At 34.8% G+C, this 11,161-nt stretch overlaps 3 protein-coding genes and 1 non-coding gene across 4 annotated transcripts; all 4 read left to right on the top strand.

Moving 5' to 3' along the window:
- Positions 1 to 885: 885 nt before the first annotated feature.
- Positions 886 to 2,671, top strand: LOC108212883 (protein VAPYRIN-LIKE). Its single transcript, XM_017384596.2, has one exon. It carries the CDS (start codon positions 1,090 to 1,092, stop codon positions 2,497 to 2,499), a length of 1,410 nt encoding a protein of 469 aa, XP_017240085.1. The 5' UTR covers positions 886 to 1,089; the 3' UTR covers positions 2,500 to 2,671.
- Positions 2,672 to 4,338: 1,667 nt separating this feature from the next.
- Positions 4,339 to 5,156, top strand: LOC108213175 (probable histone H2AXa). The gene is made up of 2 exons (XM_017384944.2): positions 4,339 to 4,620; positions 4,782 to 5,156. The coding sequence occupies exons 1-2, from the start codon at positions 4,411 to 4,413 to the stop codon at positions 5,001 to 5,003; spliced, it is 432 nt and encodes a 143-aa protein (XP_017240433.1). The 5' UTR covers positions 4,339 to 4,410; the 3' UTR covers positions 5,004 to 5,156.
- Positions 5,157 to 6,341: 1,185 nt separating this feature from the next.
- On the top strand, positions 6,342 to 6,935 carry LOC108212882 (histone H2AX). The gene is made up of 2 exons (XM_017384595.2): positions 6,342 to 6,545; positions 6,677 to 6,935. The coding sequence occupies exons 1-2, from the start codon at positions 6,342 to 6,344 to the stop codon at positions 6,896 to 6,898; spliced, it is 426 nt and encodes a 141-aa protein (XP_017240084.1). The 3' UTR covers positions 6,899 to 6,935.
- A 692-nt stretch (positions 6,936 to 7,627) lies between these two features.
- On the top strand, positions 7,628 to 7,700 carry TRNAA-UGC (transfer RNA alanine (anticodon UGC)). The gene has a single exon. It is a non-coding gene; the product is annotated as a tRNA-Ala (tRNA).
- Positions 7,701 to 11,161: the final 3,461 nt, after the last annotated feature.

The following is an 11,161-nucleotide window of genomic DNA, read 5'->3' as shown; positions in this document are numbered from 1 at the left end:
TGTTTATCTGAGTTTAAAATTGTGACTTATGACTTAGCGTGTTAATGTGGTAAGTCACGAGTTTAAAATGTGTGTGTGGGTAATTTTGACTTGGTAATGACTTATGAGTTTTTAAAAATGTAAATAAAAATGACTTATGAGTAATTTTTATTAAAAAATCAAGTCAGTAAAAAAATATCTCAAACGAGCACTGTTGGATAGCTCAAGTGGTTAGGTGTTATAAGCCATATTTGCCGAGACAAACAGGCTCATAACCCTGGTTGGCTAAGCTCTTTCCCTGGACCGGGTATTTGTTATTTATCATCTGATATCAGACAGTTAAGATCCTCATAGATGCATATATTTGATGAGTATCTTTGTCGATTTGATTCTCAACGCGGTGTGAACTGTATATTAGTGTAACACGTAAATGGGTAGACTAGGTTAATTAGTTTCAGTTTAGACGAGTTTAATTAGTAGAATATAGTTTCCACATTCGACGGCCTGCTTTGAACCTCAAAGGAATGTGAGAAACACTGAAACAGGAAATGTGTTTGGCATGGTCCATGGGAACACTGGAGAAGCATGCCGCGTGAGACAAGACTAAATTACTTGTTTCTTACATCTGCGTAAACTCACTCCAATGCTAAGAGCGTATTGTTTGGTCGGGCTTCAAGTCATTTTCGACTTTAAGCTCAAAAAGATTAAATTAAGTCGGTTTAAATTTAAACAAGTCACAAACCGACTTAAAATGAGAAGTTAGTATGAATAGCATTACGTTTGGTTAAAATATTATAAAAAACTGGTCCTGCTCCATTATCTTCACACAAGTGGTCACTTTTGTCTGGTCAACAAGTTGAAATATACTCCAACTTGTATTTTCCTTGCACCTCCTGTGGATACGTTCTTGCCTCTGCATCACCCAAGTCAAGATATCAATACAAACAAAACTGCAACTTTCATTATTAATTCAACATTAACATAAACAACTACCAAAATAGTACAATACCTCAATCTTTCAACATCTCAAGACTCAATTCATCATCATCTTCTACTTCTCATCCTTGAGGCCAAAAATCCAAATCCTCTGAGCTGATCCAAACAAACTCCATGGACAGACTTGTGAAGCCTGACATCAAAGAAGCTAATATAATCTTCACCAGGCTCGAAAAATGTTCGACAACCTTTAGGCTAACCAATCTCATGCACACAATGACTGTGGCTGTTTCACTAACTACTACAAATCCATCTCTACTCTCTGTTTCAAGTCCTCTTTCGATCTTACCACCTCTTGGTACTTCATCCTTCACTCTTTGGCTATCGAAGCCGTCTGATCACCCTCCTATCTCCACTCCCCTGGAGAGTATCATAGTGAAATCATCAGTTGTTGTCACTGGAAAGGCCAACCAGGAGCAGCTCCATCGTCTGTTTTCGAGGCCTGGCCCTCAGATATTTAAGGATGCCATCATTCCAATTTCATTTGTAGGGCCTCAAGTCGTCGAGTTTCTCCTTAGTCCTGTAATAAAACAAGATAATGCTTATGTTCTATCAAAGGCAATTTCAGTCTGCGATGAATCACAGCTTTTTGCCTTATTAAGATCAGCTGTTAAGTGTGGGAACTGTTACATTACTTCTACGTTAATAGAGTGTGGAGCGGATCTTAATAAACGCGATTCTAGCCAAAGGTCTTTGATGTCATTAGCTATTCAATCCGGAAAAGCTGATATGCTTGATTTATTGATAGATTCGGGGTATGTTGTGGATAATTCAGTTGATCGGTTATTGCATGATGCAGCTGCAATGAATCGCGTAGATTTATTGGAAATCTTGTGCTTAGGGTATCTAGATATAGATGTGAATTTAGTCGATTTACATGGTAGAACAGCTCTTCATGTTGCTGCAATTTATGGTCATATCGAAGTAATTCAATTTCTTGTGTCAGTCGGTGGTAGCCCTGATATTGCAGATCAACACGGGTGGACTTCGCTTCATTGTGCTTCAATTGCAGGACAAGAAGAAGCGGTTGAATTTTTGATGAATTGTTCGGTTTATGTAAAATATGCCTTGACTAAAGATGGAAAAACTGCATTTGATCTAGCGGTGGAAAAGGGTCATTCAGATTTATACGATATGTTACAATTAGGAGATGCACTGCATCGAGCTGCAAGATTAGGCGACGTGTCTGAAATCAAACGGTGTCTTGTTGAAGGAGCCAAGGTGAATGGAAAAGATCAAAATGGCTGGACCCCTTTGCATAGAGCTGCATTCAAGGGTCGAGTGGAGAGCGTTAAGGTTTTGCTAAACAACGGGGCTAATGTTGATATGGTTGATGGCTCGGGCTACACACCGCTGCATCGTGCAGTTGAGGCTGGACATGTGCAGGTAGCTCTGGCATTGATTGGAAATGGAGCGAAAGCAAATATGAAGGGTCTTAAAGGTGTGGTTCCTCTGCATTTGGATTCTTTCAAGAACCATCTTTCTCTTGTGAAACCTTTGTGTAAAGATAAAGAAAGGGCTTGATTTCATGCTTGGAAATCAGCATGCCTTGTGTATTTTGTATTTTGTACAAAGAGGTTTAAAGGTCTTTGCATAACTCTGGTATTCGACTATTCAAGTGAGTTGTGGCCAGAGTTGTGACCAGTTTTTGCCAGATTGTAAATAAGAGAAATAGAAGTTGTGTCATTTTGAAATCTACGAAAATGTGTAGCCAAAAGATACAGTAATCTAGTATAAAGAGTTGCATTAGTTTCTTCAATTTTCCAAAAATGAACCACGATACGTAGTTAAGTGATCAATTCTTCAAAAACTTTAATGAAGTATATGTTTAATGACCACTACCAAAAACTTAATGTTTTAGGAGGTGGGTTTACGAGTATCATATTATATTCCAGTATTGTGTCGGGGCTCTAATATCATGTTAAATAAAAGAGTCTAATCAAAAACTTTATGAAAAATCTTTAATAGATCTTATACGTGCGCGTCGAGCCCTTTCCTTATGACTAGGGCTCTGATACCATGTTCGGAGCACATTCTATTGTAATTCTGACGGTACATACTACATAATACATAGCACATGAGCAGTGACGGAACTAGAGCAAATATCTAAAAGGGTCCTTCCCGCGCGAAGCGCATGAATTTTTTTCACCTGTAACTTTTCATTCGTCATCTTTCAACACGTAAATGGGGTAAATCAAGTCTTCCAGTTGTCATTCCGGAAATGTTGGATAATCACTTCATTATCAATACCCATAGGCACATCTTTCTCGACATAGCACACCAAACACAAAGTATACATAACAATATTACTAAAGTAAAGCTTGAAACGCATTACTAATTACTTGTAAAAATGAATGAATCCGGAGATGAAGAGCTCTTGGATCATTGATGCAAAGATGATGTAAAGATAAGATAATATTTACTATGACAAAATAAGCGCACGAATGTACTAGCAAGAGAAATACTCTGCCCTCAGTATCAGTGTTATGAAAAGCGCAAATCGGCTCTAGGCGGTGGAAGGACCTTCTAGCGCTTAAGCGGTAAAGCGGACGCTTAAGCGGAATCTTAAGCGGGCCAATAAGCGGATTAATAAAATATAATTAAATATTTAATTTTAATATTAATATATTAAAAAATAATGTTATATTGTGGTAAGAATTTAAATTTTTAATAATATATATATTTTTTAATTTTTTAATATAATTATAGTTATATTATATAAAAAAAATATTTTAAAACTGAAAAATTAGCAAGTCAAAATCATTTTGACCGCTTAAGTACCGTTTAATCCGCTTAACGACCGCTTAATCCGCTTAATAGTCCGCTTAATTTTCAAAAACGCTTAAGAACCCGCTTAATACAAAATCGAGGCGTTTTAGGGCCGATTCCGCTTAGGCGGCCGCTTAATGCGCTTTTTAAAACACTGCTCAGTATACTTGATATCTAAAAAAAGAAATATTTTTTTTCAAAATTCTGATGGGCCCCGGACCCCACAGGACCCTGCCTGCCTCCGTCCCTGCACATGAGCATATCAGTTAGGACGGTTAGCAATTGTGCATGGATGGAAAAAAGAAAGAAAGAGGAGCTCTTTTTTCAGTCTCACAATCCTGGGCTCAAATCCATCAACTCAGTGTCCAAACTCTATGAATTCCATAAAAACCCAGCCCACAAGTTCCACAAAAACCCAGCCCACAAATTCCACAAAAACCCAGCTCATAAATTCCACAAAAATTCACCAAAATTCAAAAATTTCATACTCTCCCGCGCGCCTAACAAACTTTCCACGCTGGCGATCCGCGTGAAGTTGTTTCCACCAATCACAGCTCACCTCTCTACCCTACATAAACACTTCACTCTCTCCCTAAAATTTACACATCTCAATCTCTACACACAACACAAAACTCTCTACAAATTTTAGTGCTTTATTTTGTGAAAATGAGTTCAACAGGAGCAGGAAAGGGCAAGGGATTGGCCGGGAGGGGGAGAACTAAGGGGACGAAAGCGGTGTCGAGGTCTCAGAAAGCGGGGCTTCAGTTTCCGGTGGGGAGAATTGCAAGGTTTTTGAAGAATGGGAGGTATGCTCAGAGGGTTGGGTCTGGCTCTCCTGTTTATTTGTCCGCTGTTCTTGAGTATCTCGCTGCTGAAGTAAGTAATCTCTCTCTCTCTCTCTCTCTCTCTCTAATCTCTCTCCCTCTCTAATCTCCCCCCCTCTCTAATCTGTCTCTCTCTAATCTCTCTCTCTCTTGGAAAATGTGTAATTGTGCTTTAATTTTGATGTTTATTGACATATGTATATATGTGTGCAGCTGTTGGAGCTTGCGGGAAATGCAGCAAGAGACAACAAGAAGACCCGAATAATCCCGAGGCACATCCAATTGGCAGTGAGGAATGATGAGGAGCTCAGCAAGCTACTTGGATCGGTGACAATTGCTAATGGAGGCGTTTTACCCAACATCAATGCTGTTTTGTTGCCCAAGAAGGTTGCCAAAGGGAAGGGTGAAATTGGGTCTGTTTCACAGGAGTTCTAGACTTGTTATCGAGATAAATCAGATTAGAATTGACTAGATGTGAAGTGATAGATTTTGGGGATGGTGTTGTTATGGTTAGTTAATGATTGGATTGTTGATAAGGGAAGAATGTAATGCCTATTTCTTAAAGATGAATTAAATTTGGCTTTAATATATGGATGTTTGATTTTGGACTTTTAAGTACTTGTATGTTTTGATTGAAGCTTTACCTATTGGAGTCGGAGCTACTTGTGTCTTTTAAGTACTTTTGAAATGTTTAGTGCATTATCAAAGTGCCTTAATTAGGGACTTTTGGGATGATTGTTATTGGAAGAAGGTTTTCATTTAAATCTACAACATACAAAAGTTGAATTACTGCTTGTTGGCTTCATTATACGAATGTTGAGTTGCTGCTTGTTGGCTTCATTAAATCACAGGGTTTAGGCCCTGGTTACAAAATTGTGAGTTTAGAAGGCAGGCAATGCGAAGAATGGTAGGGCACTTGCTTTGTGTGCCAGAGGTTCGGGTTTCAGTCCCCTGCACCTCTACTTGTGTATTAGAACTTAATTGAAATGTGGATTTATCTGTTTGTTGGTGTTGTTTTTTCCCAATTTTGTAAACCCTTTAATATTCTAACATTACTGTAGGCTTTTAGGGCCTGAATGTGAAACTCTGAAAGTAGATTAAACTTCAAATCAATATGTAATTTGAAGATAAAAGACCTCTACCAGGCGTTTCAAGACAAGGGATGTACCTCAACTGGTAAAGTTCACCGCATTATATGAAGTAGTAACTATTGTTTCCAAAATACTTCAATCCAAGACTGATCAATATAGAAGGTTAATCCATCAACATCAAGTCGATCTAACACAACATCGATCATGGATTAATTTTTTCTTTCTAGTTATGCTAGATTTGCATGTGAAGTGCTTGTAAGGTTCGGTATTTTTTTCCCATATTTGAAGGCTGGAAGCTGTTGTACACGATCAAATCAAATCACGGGTCATGTTTTCATGTAAATCTTCGTAATGTAGTATTAAGATTGTTCATCCGTGTTGCCAGTGCCTTTTCTGGAGAAACAAATGCAAGCTTAGAGGTTAAGCTCAGTCCAAAGTCAAGTCAAAGATTGTCAATATTGCATTGATGAGGAGTTGTAGTAGTAATTATATTTCTTGATTGTTTAATTTTCAAGCCTAGGAAATCAAAAAATTAAAGTCAACAAAAAGGAATAAAAGAAGAAAGTTTGAAAGGTTGAAACCTCCAGCTCTGATCATCTATATATATATAAACCCCCTCTACTCTTCCCCATATATCTCCATATTTCTACATTTTTTTCGCAAAGGTTTGTTATCTTTGATAATGAGTTTAACCAGTGTACGCAAAGGTGTAGCCGGAAGAGGAAAAAGTAAGAAAATAAAAGGTGTTTCGAGGTCTGAAAAGGCCGGTCTGCAGTTCCCTGTTGGCCGGATTGCCCGGTATCTCAAAATTGGTAGGTATGCTGAACGTGTTGGTTCGGGTTCTCCAGTCTATCTCGCTGCTGTTCTTGAATATCTTGCTGCTGAAGTAAGCACATTGTATTTTTATTTGTAATTTATTGTGATCACATAATCCAAATGTTCATTATTTTGGGACCGATACAGTTATTTGATTGACGGAGTGATCAACTATTGTTGGATGTTTTTCTTTGTGTGCAGGTTCTGGATCTTTCTGGTAATGCAGCGAAAGACTTCAGAAAGACGAGGATTACCCCGAGGCACATTCAATTGGCGGTGCAGAATGATGAGGAGCTCAGCTTGTTATTAAGATCCGTTACGATTCCTGGTGGAGGTGTATTGCCTAACATTCACTCTACTTTGTTGCCACATAAGGTTGGCAAAAAGAAAAGTGAAGTTGGTTCTCAATCGGAGGAACTCTGAGCTAATTATTACCCATGTTATGAACTTGTGATTATCATTCAGAGCTATCTATATGTATGACTTCACTTTGAAGCTGTCCTAATTTGATTTCATTGTATATGAACAAGATCTAATTTTGATTCTGCATTATTTGAAAGCCTGGCTGGTTGCTTTATCTTAATTTACTATTTTGATTATGGACTGATAAGAAAGATGGTCTGATAAAAGATAGGGAGAACTATTTTCAGCAAGCATTTAGTAAGCTACTGCTTTCAGACTGCGAAGTCTTAAAAGATTTTTGTAGCAGAAATAACAGAATGCTACTGCATATCTGGAATGCAGCCGATATTCCCATTTTTAGAATCCCTTTGTGCCGAACAGGGGTACTTCTATAATTTTGTAAAATTTATAATGATAAAAAAATCTCAAAAAATAAATATAAATTTAGAGAGTACATGTGTCTCCCCGTGTCTCTTACCAGATTCGTCCCGAATGTCGAAAAGCGAGAGCTGCACGCCCTAGGTCTTGAATGCAGAAATGGTAAATTCAGACTGCACATTACAATAAGTCAATAACAGTCTTCTTGTTCATTGTTAGATACCTGTAGAGGTACAAATGGTTAATATGAACTGCTTCATTTTGTCGTATGGTAAATTCAGACTGCAAACTACAATAATAGTCTTCTTGTTAAATGTTAGATGAAGACTATTGCAGAATTCATAAAGTTGAACTGCTTCATTTTTTCATTCTGGGGATGTAGCTCAAATGGTAGAGCGCTCGCTTTGCATGCGAGAGGTACAGGGTTCGATCCCCTGCATCTCCACTTTTTATCTTGGCCTCCCCATACTCCGATAGAGTTTGTTAGAAGTTCACTGGTGTTTTGAGGTAGTTCTTCACTTCTAACTAGTTTCTTTCTTTTTTATTTTGTGGGGATAGCCCTAGATCTTGTATTCCTTGTTGCGGTATATAATTTTTCTTTATTTAGTGAAAAGAAAGTTTAAATCCATGATTTCGATCCAACTGTTTTTTAGTCCTGATTAAGGGGCTTTATGTTACTAGTTATGCTACATTTGATTTGCATGTGAAGTAATTTATCTGTAGGGACTTCACATCAGTGTCTTATATTGAAAGACTCGTACACAACAATGTACAGTACTTGGCGGAACTAAAGTGGCTAACCAAGACTCCAGCTCGAGCCGAATTCCAAAATTCAATAGATTTTTTTCCTTCAAAACATAACTTTCATTTAACCATTGACAGCGTATAATTTAAGCTCATCTGTTTCATATTCCTAGTTCCGCTACTGATGGTACCCGATTAGGTGAACCTGCATTATGCTTCAATGTAAATTATCCTTCTGTAGTATCCGATCTTCTACTCGAATAATCTTCTGGCAGGCCTGTCTTGAAAACATTCGAGCAACAAAGTTAAGGCAGCTCCAAGAAGTCCATGGAGCAGTACTGAATTGTTCGAAATGATCGCAGCTGAGAACAAGGTTCATCTGAGATTCACCTGTCCCTGTCTCCCTCACCACCACTTGTACCTTCAGGTGATTTTCTCAACTTTTTTTTTTGCCACGAAATTATACGATGGAGGTCTGGATTAACTCAAAAAAGTGCTTATTAGTTATATGAGATAAGTTAATTATAAGTGAAAAATAATCTTTAATTTAATTTAAGTGTTTGGATAATTTTTTTTGATCTTTACGACTTATCATGTATAAAAATTATTAATATAATAATAAATTATCTTTTAAAAGGATCTTACATATTTTTGTGAATTCAAATTTCAAAAATAAAAATAAATCATTAGAAAATGAGTAGATTTCTAACTTTTCGGTTTCTGAGATTGATTTATAAGTTCTTTATGAAAACGGTAAAACAAGTTCCACAAATTTCTTGTGATTTTAAAAACTAGAAAGAAAAGCTTGGTCAAACATGCGTCATATTTTTGTTTATTTTTGCCGTTCATAGGATCACTTTTTTCTTCTCCTGTAGTAGTTAAGGTCATGGAAACAACTCATTTCTCAAACATGAGGGCAAAGATTTGTACGTCGATGCTTTTAGAGACCCTGCTAATCCGGGAACTTTGTGTAAGTGCAGTCATTAAATTTATTCACATATATTTTTTTGACACAAAATGATCTCATCTATATTTCAAAAGTGAATATTATAAATCCTAATATAATTATCCATGAACTCCATCATATGATTTTTGTATAAATTTTATATGATAATGGATTAACACTTAATCATCCTATCTTTTTATCAATTTCATGTTTGTTATATTTTTGGTAATATAGCAATCAATGTTACTCAAACCCGTGCCGAACACGACACATATTCGAGTGTCAGACTTGAAAATTTTGAAAATTAGGGATACGAAAACATCCTCGTAGTATATTAATAAACAAGCATCGTAACATCTTAACAAAAAGTAACAATAAAATTTCAAATTAGACATAATTTTGTAGAAAATTTTGCAAATCAGGCATATGTACTTTAATTTATTCCACACAAAATAAGTGTCATGTTCGAGTGTGTAAGTGCAAGAATCGGATATCACAACCTACATAGAAGAGTCGGACTTAGAATTTAATATTATATTTGATGATATTCCGAGTCAAATTCTATGGAATCCCCATTTCATTGAAGTCTTAGTGTCCACATAAGTTATGCAAGTAAAAAATAATTTAAAATATTACAAAACATATTTTTTTCCGACTGATATTCTACAAATATCACTATTTTATATAAAATCTTTTTGATCCCATAAATTTTATAAGTGTAGAACCTTGTAAAATATATTATTTTAAAAAACATGTTTAGTTTGGAGAATAGACATGTTCACGTTGAATAACATACATATTGTACTCGTAAATTTATAATATTTGTAAAATTTTATTAATATAATGAAATCTGTAAAACACGTTCAAGTATGTTCCGCCAAATAATACATTTTACAAGATATTTTATTTGTAAAATATAAATAGGTTTCGAGGACTACAATAAAATGAAAATACTGTAAAACTTGACTCATGATATTCTTTATATGCATATATAAAAGACTCTCACTAGAACAAAAATGATTTTTTCCTCACGACCAGAGAGTGGAGTGAAAAACATATGTATAAACTGAAAAACATATGTATAAACTAATTATATATCTACAAAACAATCAACACGCAGGTATATGTTTAAATGTAAGTTTAATATTAATATTATAATCTTTTAAATATCTTATATTCTTTTCTTTTTTTAGTAAAAATATCTTGGGATCGTTTGGGTGAACTTAAAATAAGTGTTTCTTGCTTAAAGTAAAAAAAGTGAAGTAGAAATTAGAAGATAGCTAAGACTTATAAGTGATTAAAGTATTTGGAAAAAAAGTAGAAGTCATAAAACAAAAGTTAGAAATCCTAACTTTTTATAAGTGCTTCTCGACTTTTTATACAAACGTACGAATAAGTGATTCTGATTTAGTGGGGCTTAAAATCCCCACTCAGATTTAGTGGGGCTTAAAATCCCCACTCAAACCCCCACCATCTATACTATATTATAATAAGCCAACATGAGTATAATTTGTAGTCCAACGTTTTAGTTATATTGTTTGGTTTAGTACTCTCCTTTTGGTACCACAAGTCTACAAATGTGAAGTCTATTAGTATTATAAACAGTTTCAAATACTAAAAACACTCATAACAATACATTATCATATAATATTTCATTAAAAAATTTATAATGATGTTATAAATAAAATTGTAAATATACAATTTTGAATATCTTTTTTTAACAAGAACTTTCGTATAACTCTTTTTAACTTTAACGTGTTCTATTTCAATATAACCATTATATAACTCTTTCTAAATCTAATATTAAAGTTTTTCTTGTCAAAAAAACCAAGATTACAAAATTACGTTGAAATTTGATTGATTAGATTACTGAATCTTTAAAAGGTATTACACGATCGGCTATGTTCGGAAAAGATTAGAATTTTCTGATTTTTTTATTTTTAAATCTGTACTAAATTCAGATTAAATGTACAAAAATTCTAATATATATATATATATATATATATATATATATATATATATATATATATATATGAGTTTGTTCATTTTTAAGTAATCGGGAGAAAATATAGTCAGTTGAATAATATAATTTAATTAAAATTCAATCTATTAATATTAAAATACTAATAAAATGATGTTAAAATTTAAATTATAAATAATAAACTACGAATTATATACCCGCATATGCTTCCCATTAAAGGCTAGTATATTTTTAT

The sequence above is a fragment of the Daucus carota genome, chromosome 3 (genome assembly GCF_001625215.2).
Source record: "Daucus carota subsp. sativus chromosome 3, DH1 v3.0, whole genome shotgun sequence".
Lineage (NCBI taxonomy): Eukaryota > Viridiplantae > Streptophyta > Magnoliopsida > Apiales > Apiaceae > Daucus > Daucus carota.
This window is presented reverse-complemented; position numbering and strand designations above follow the sequence as displayed.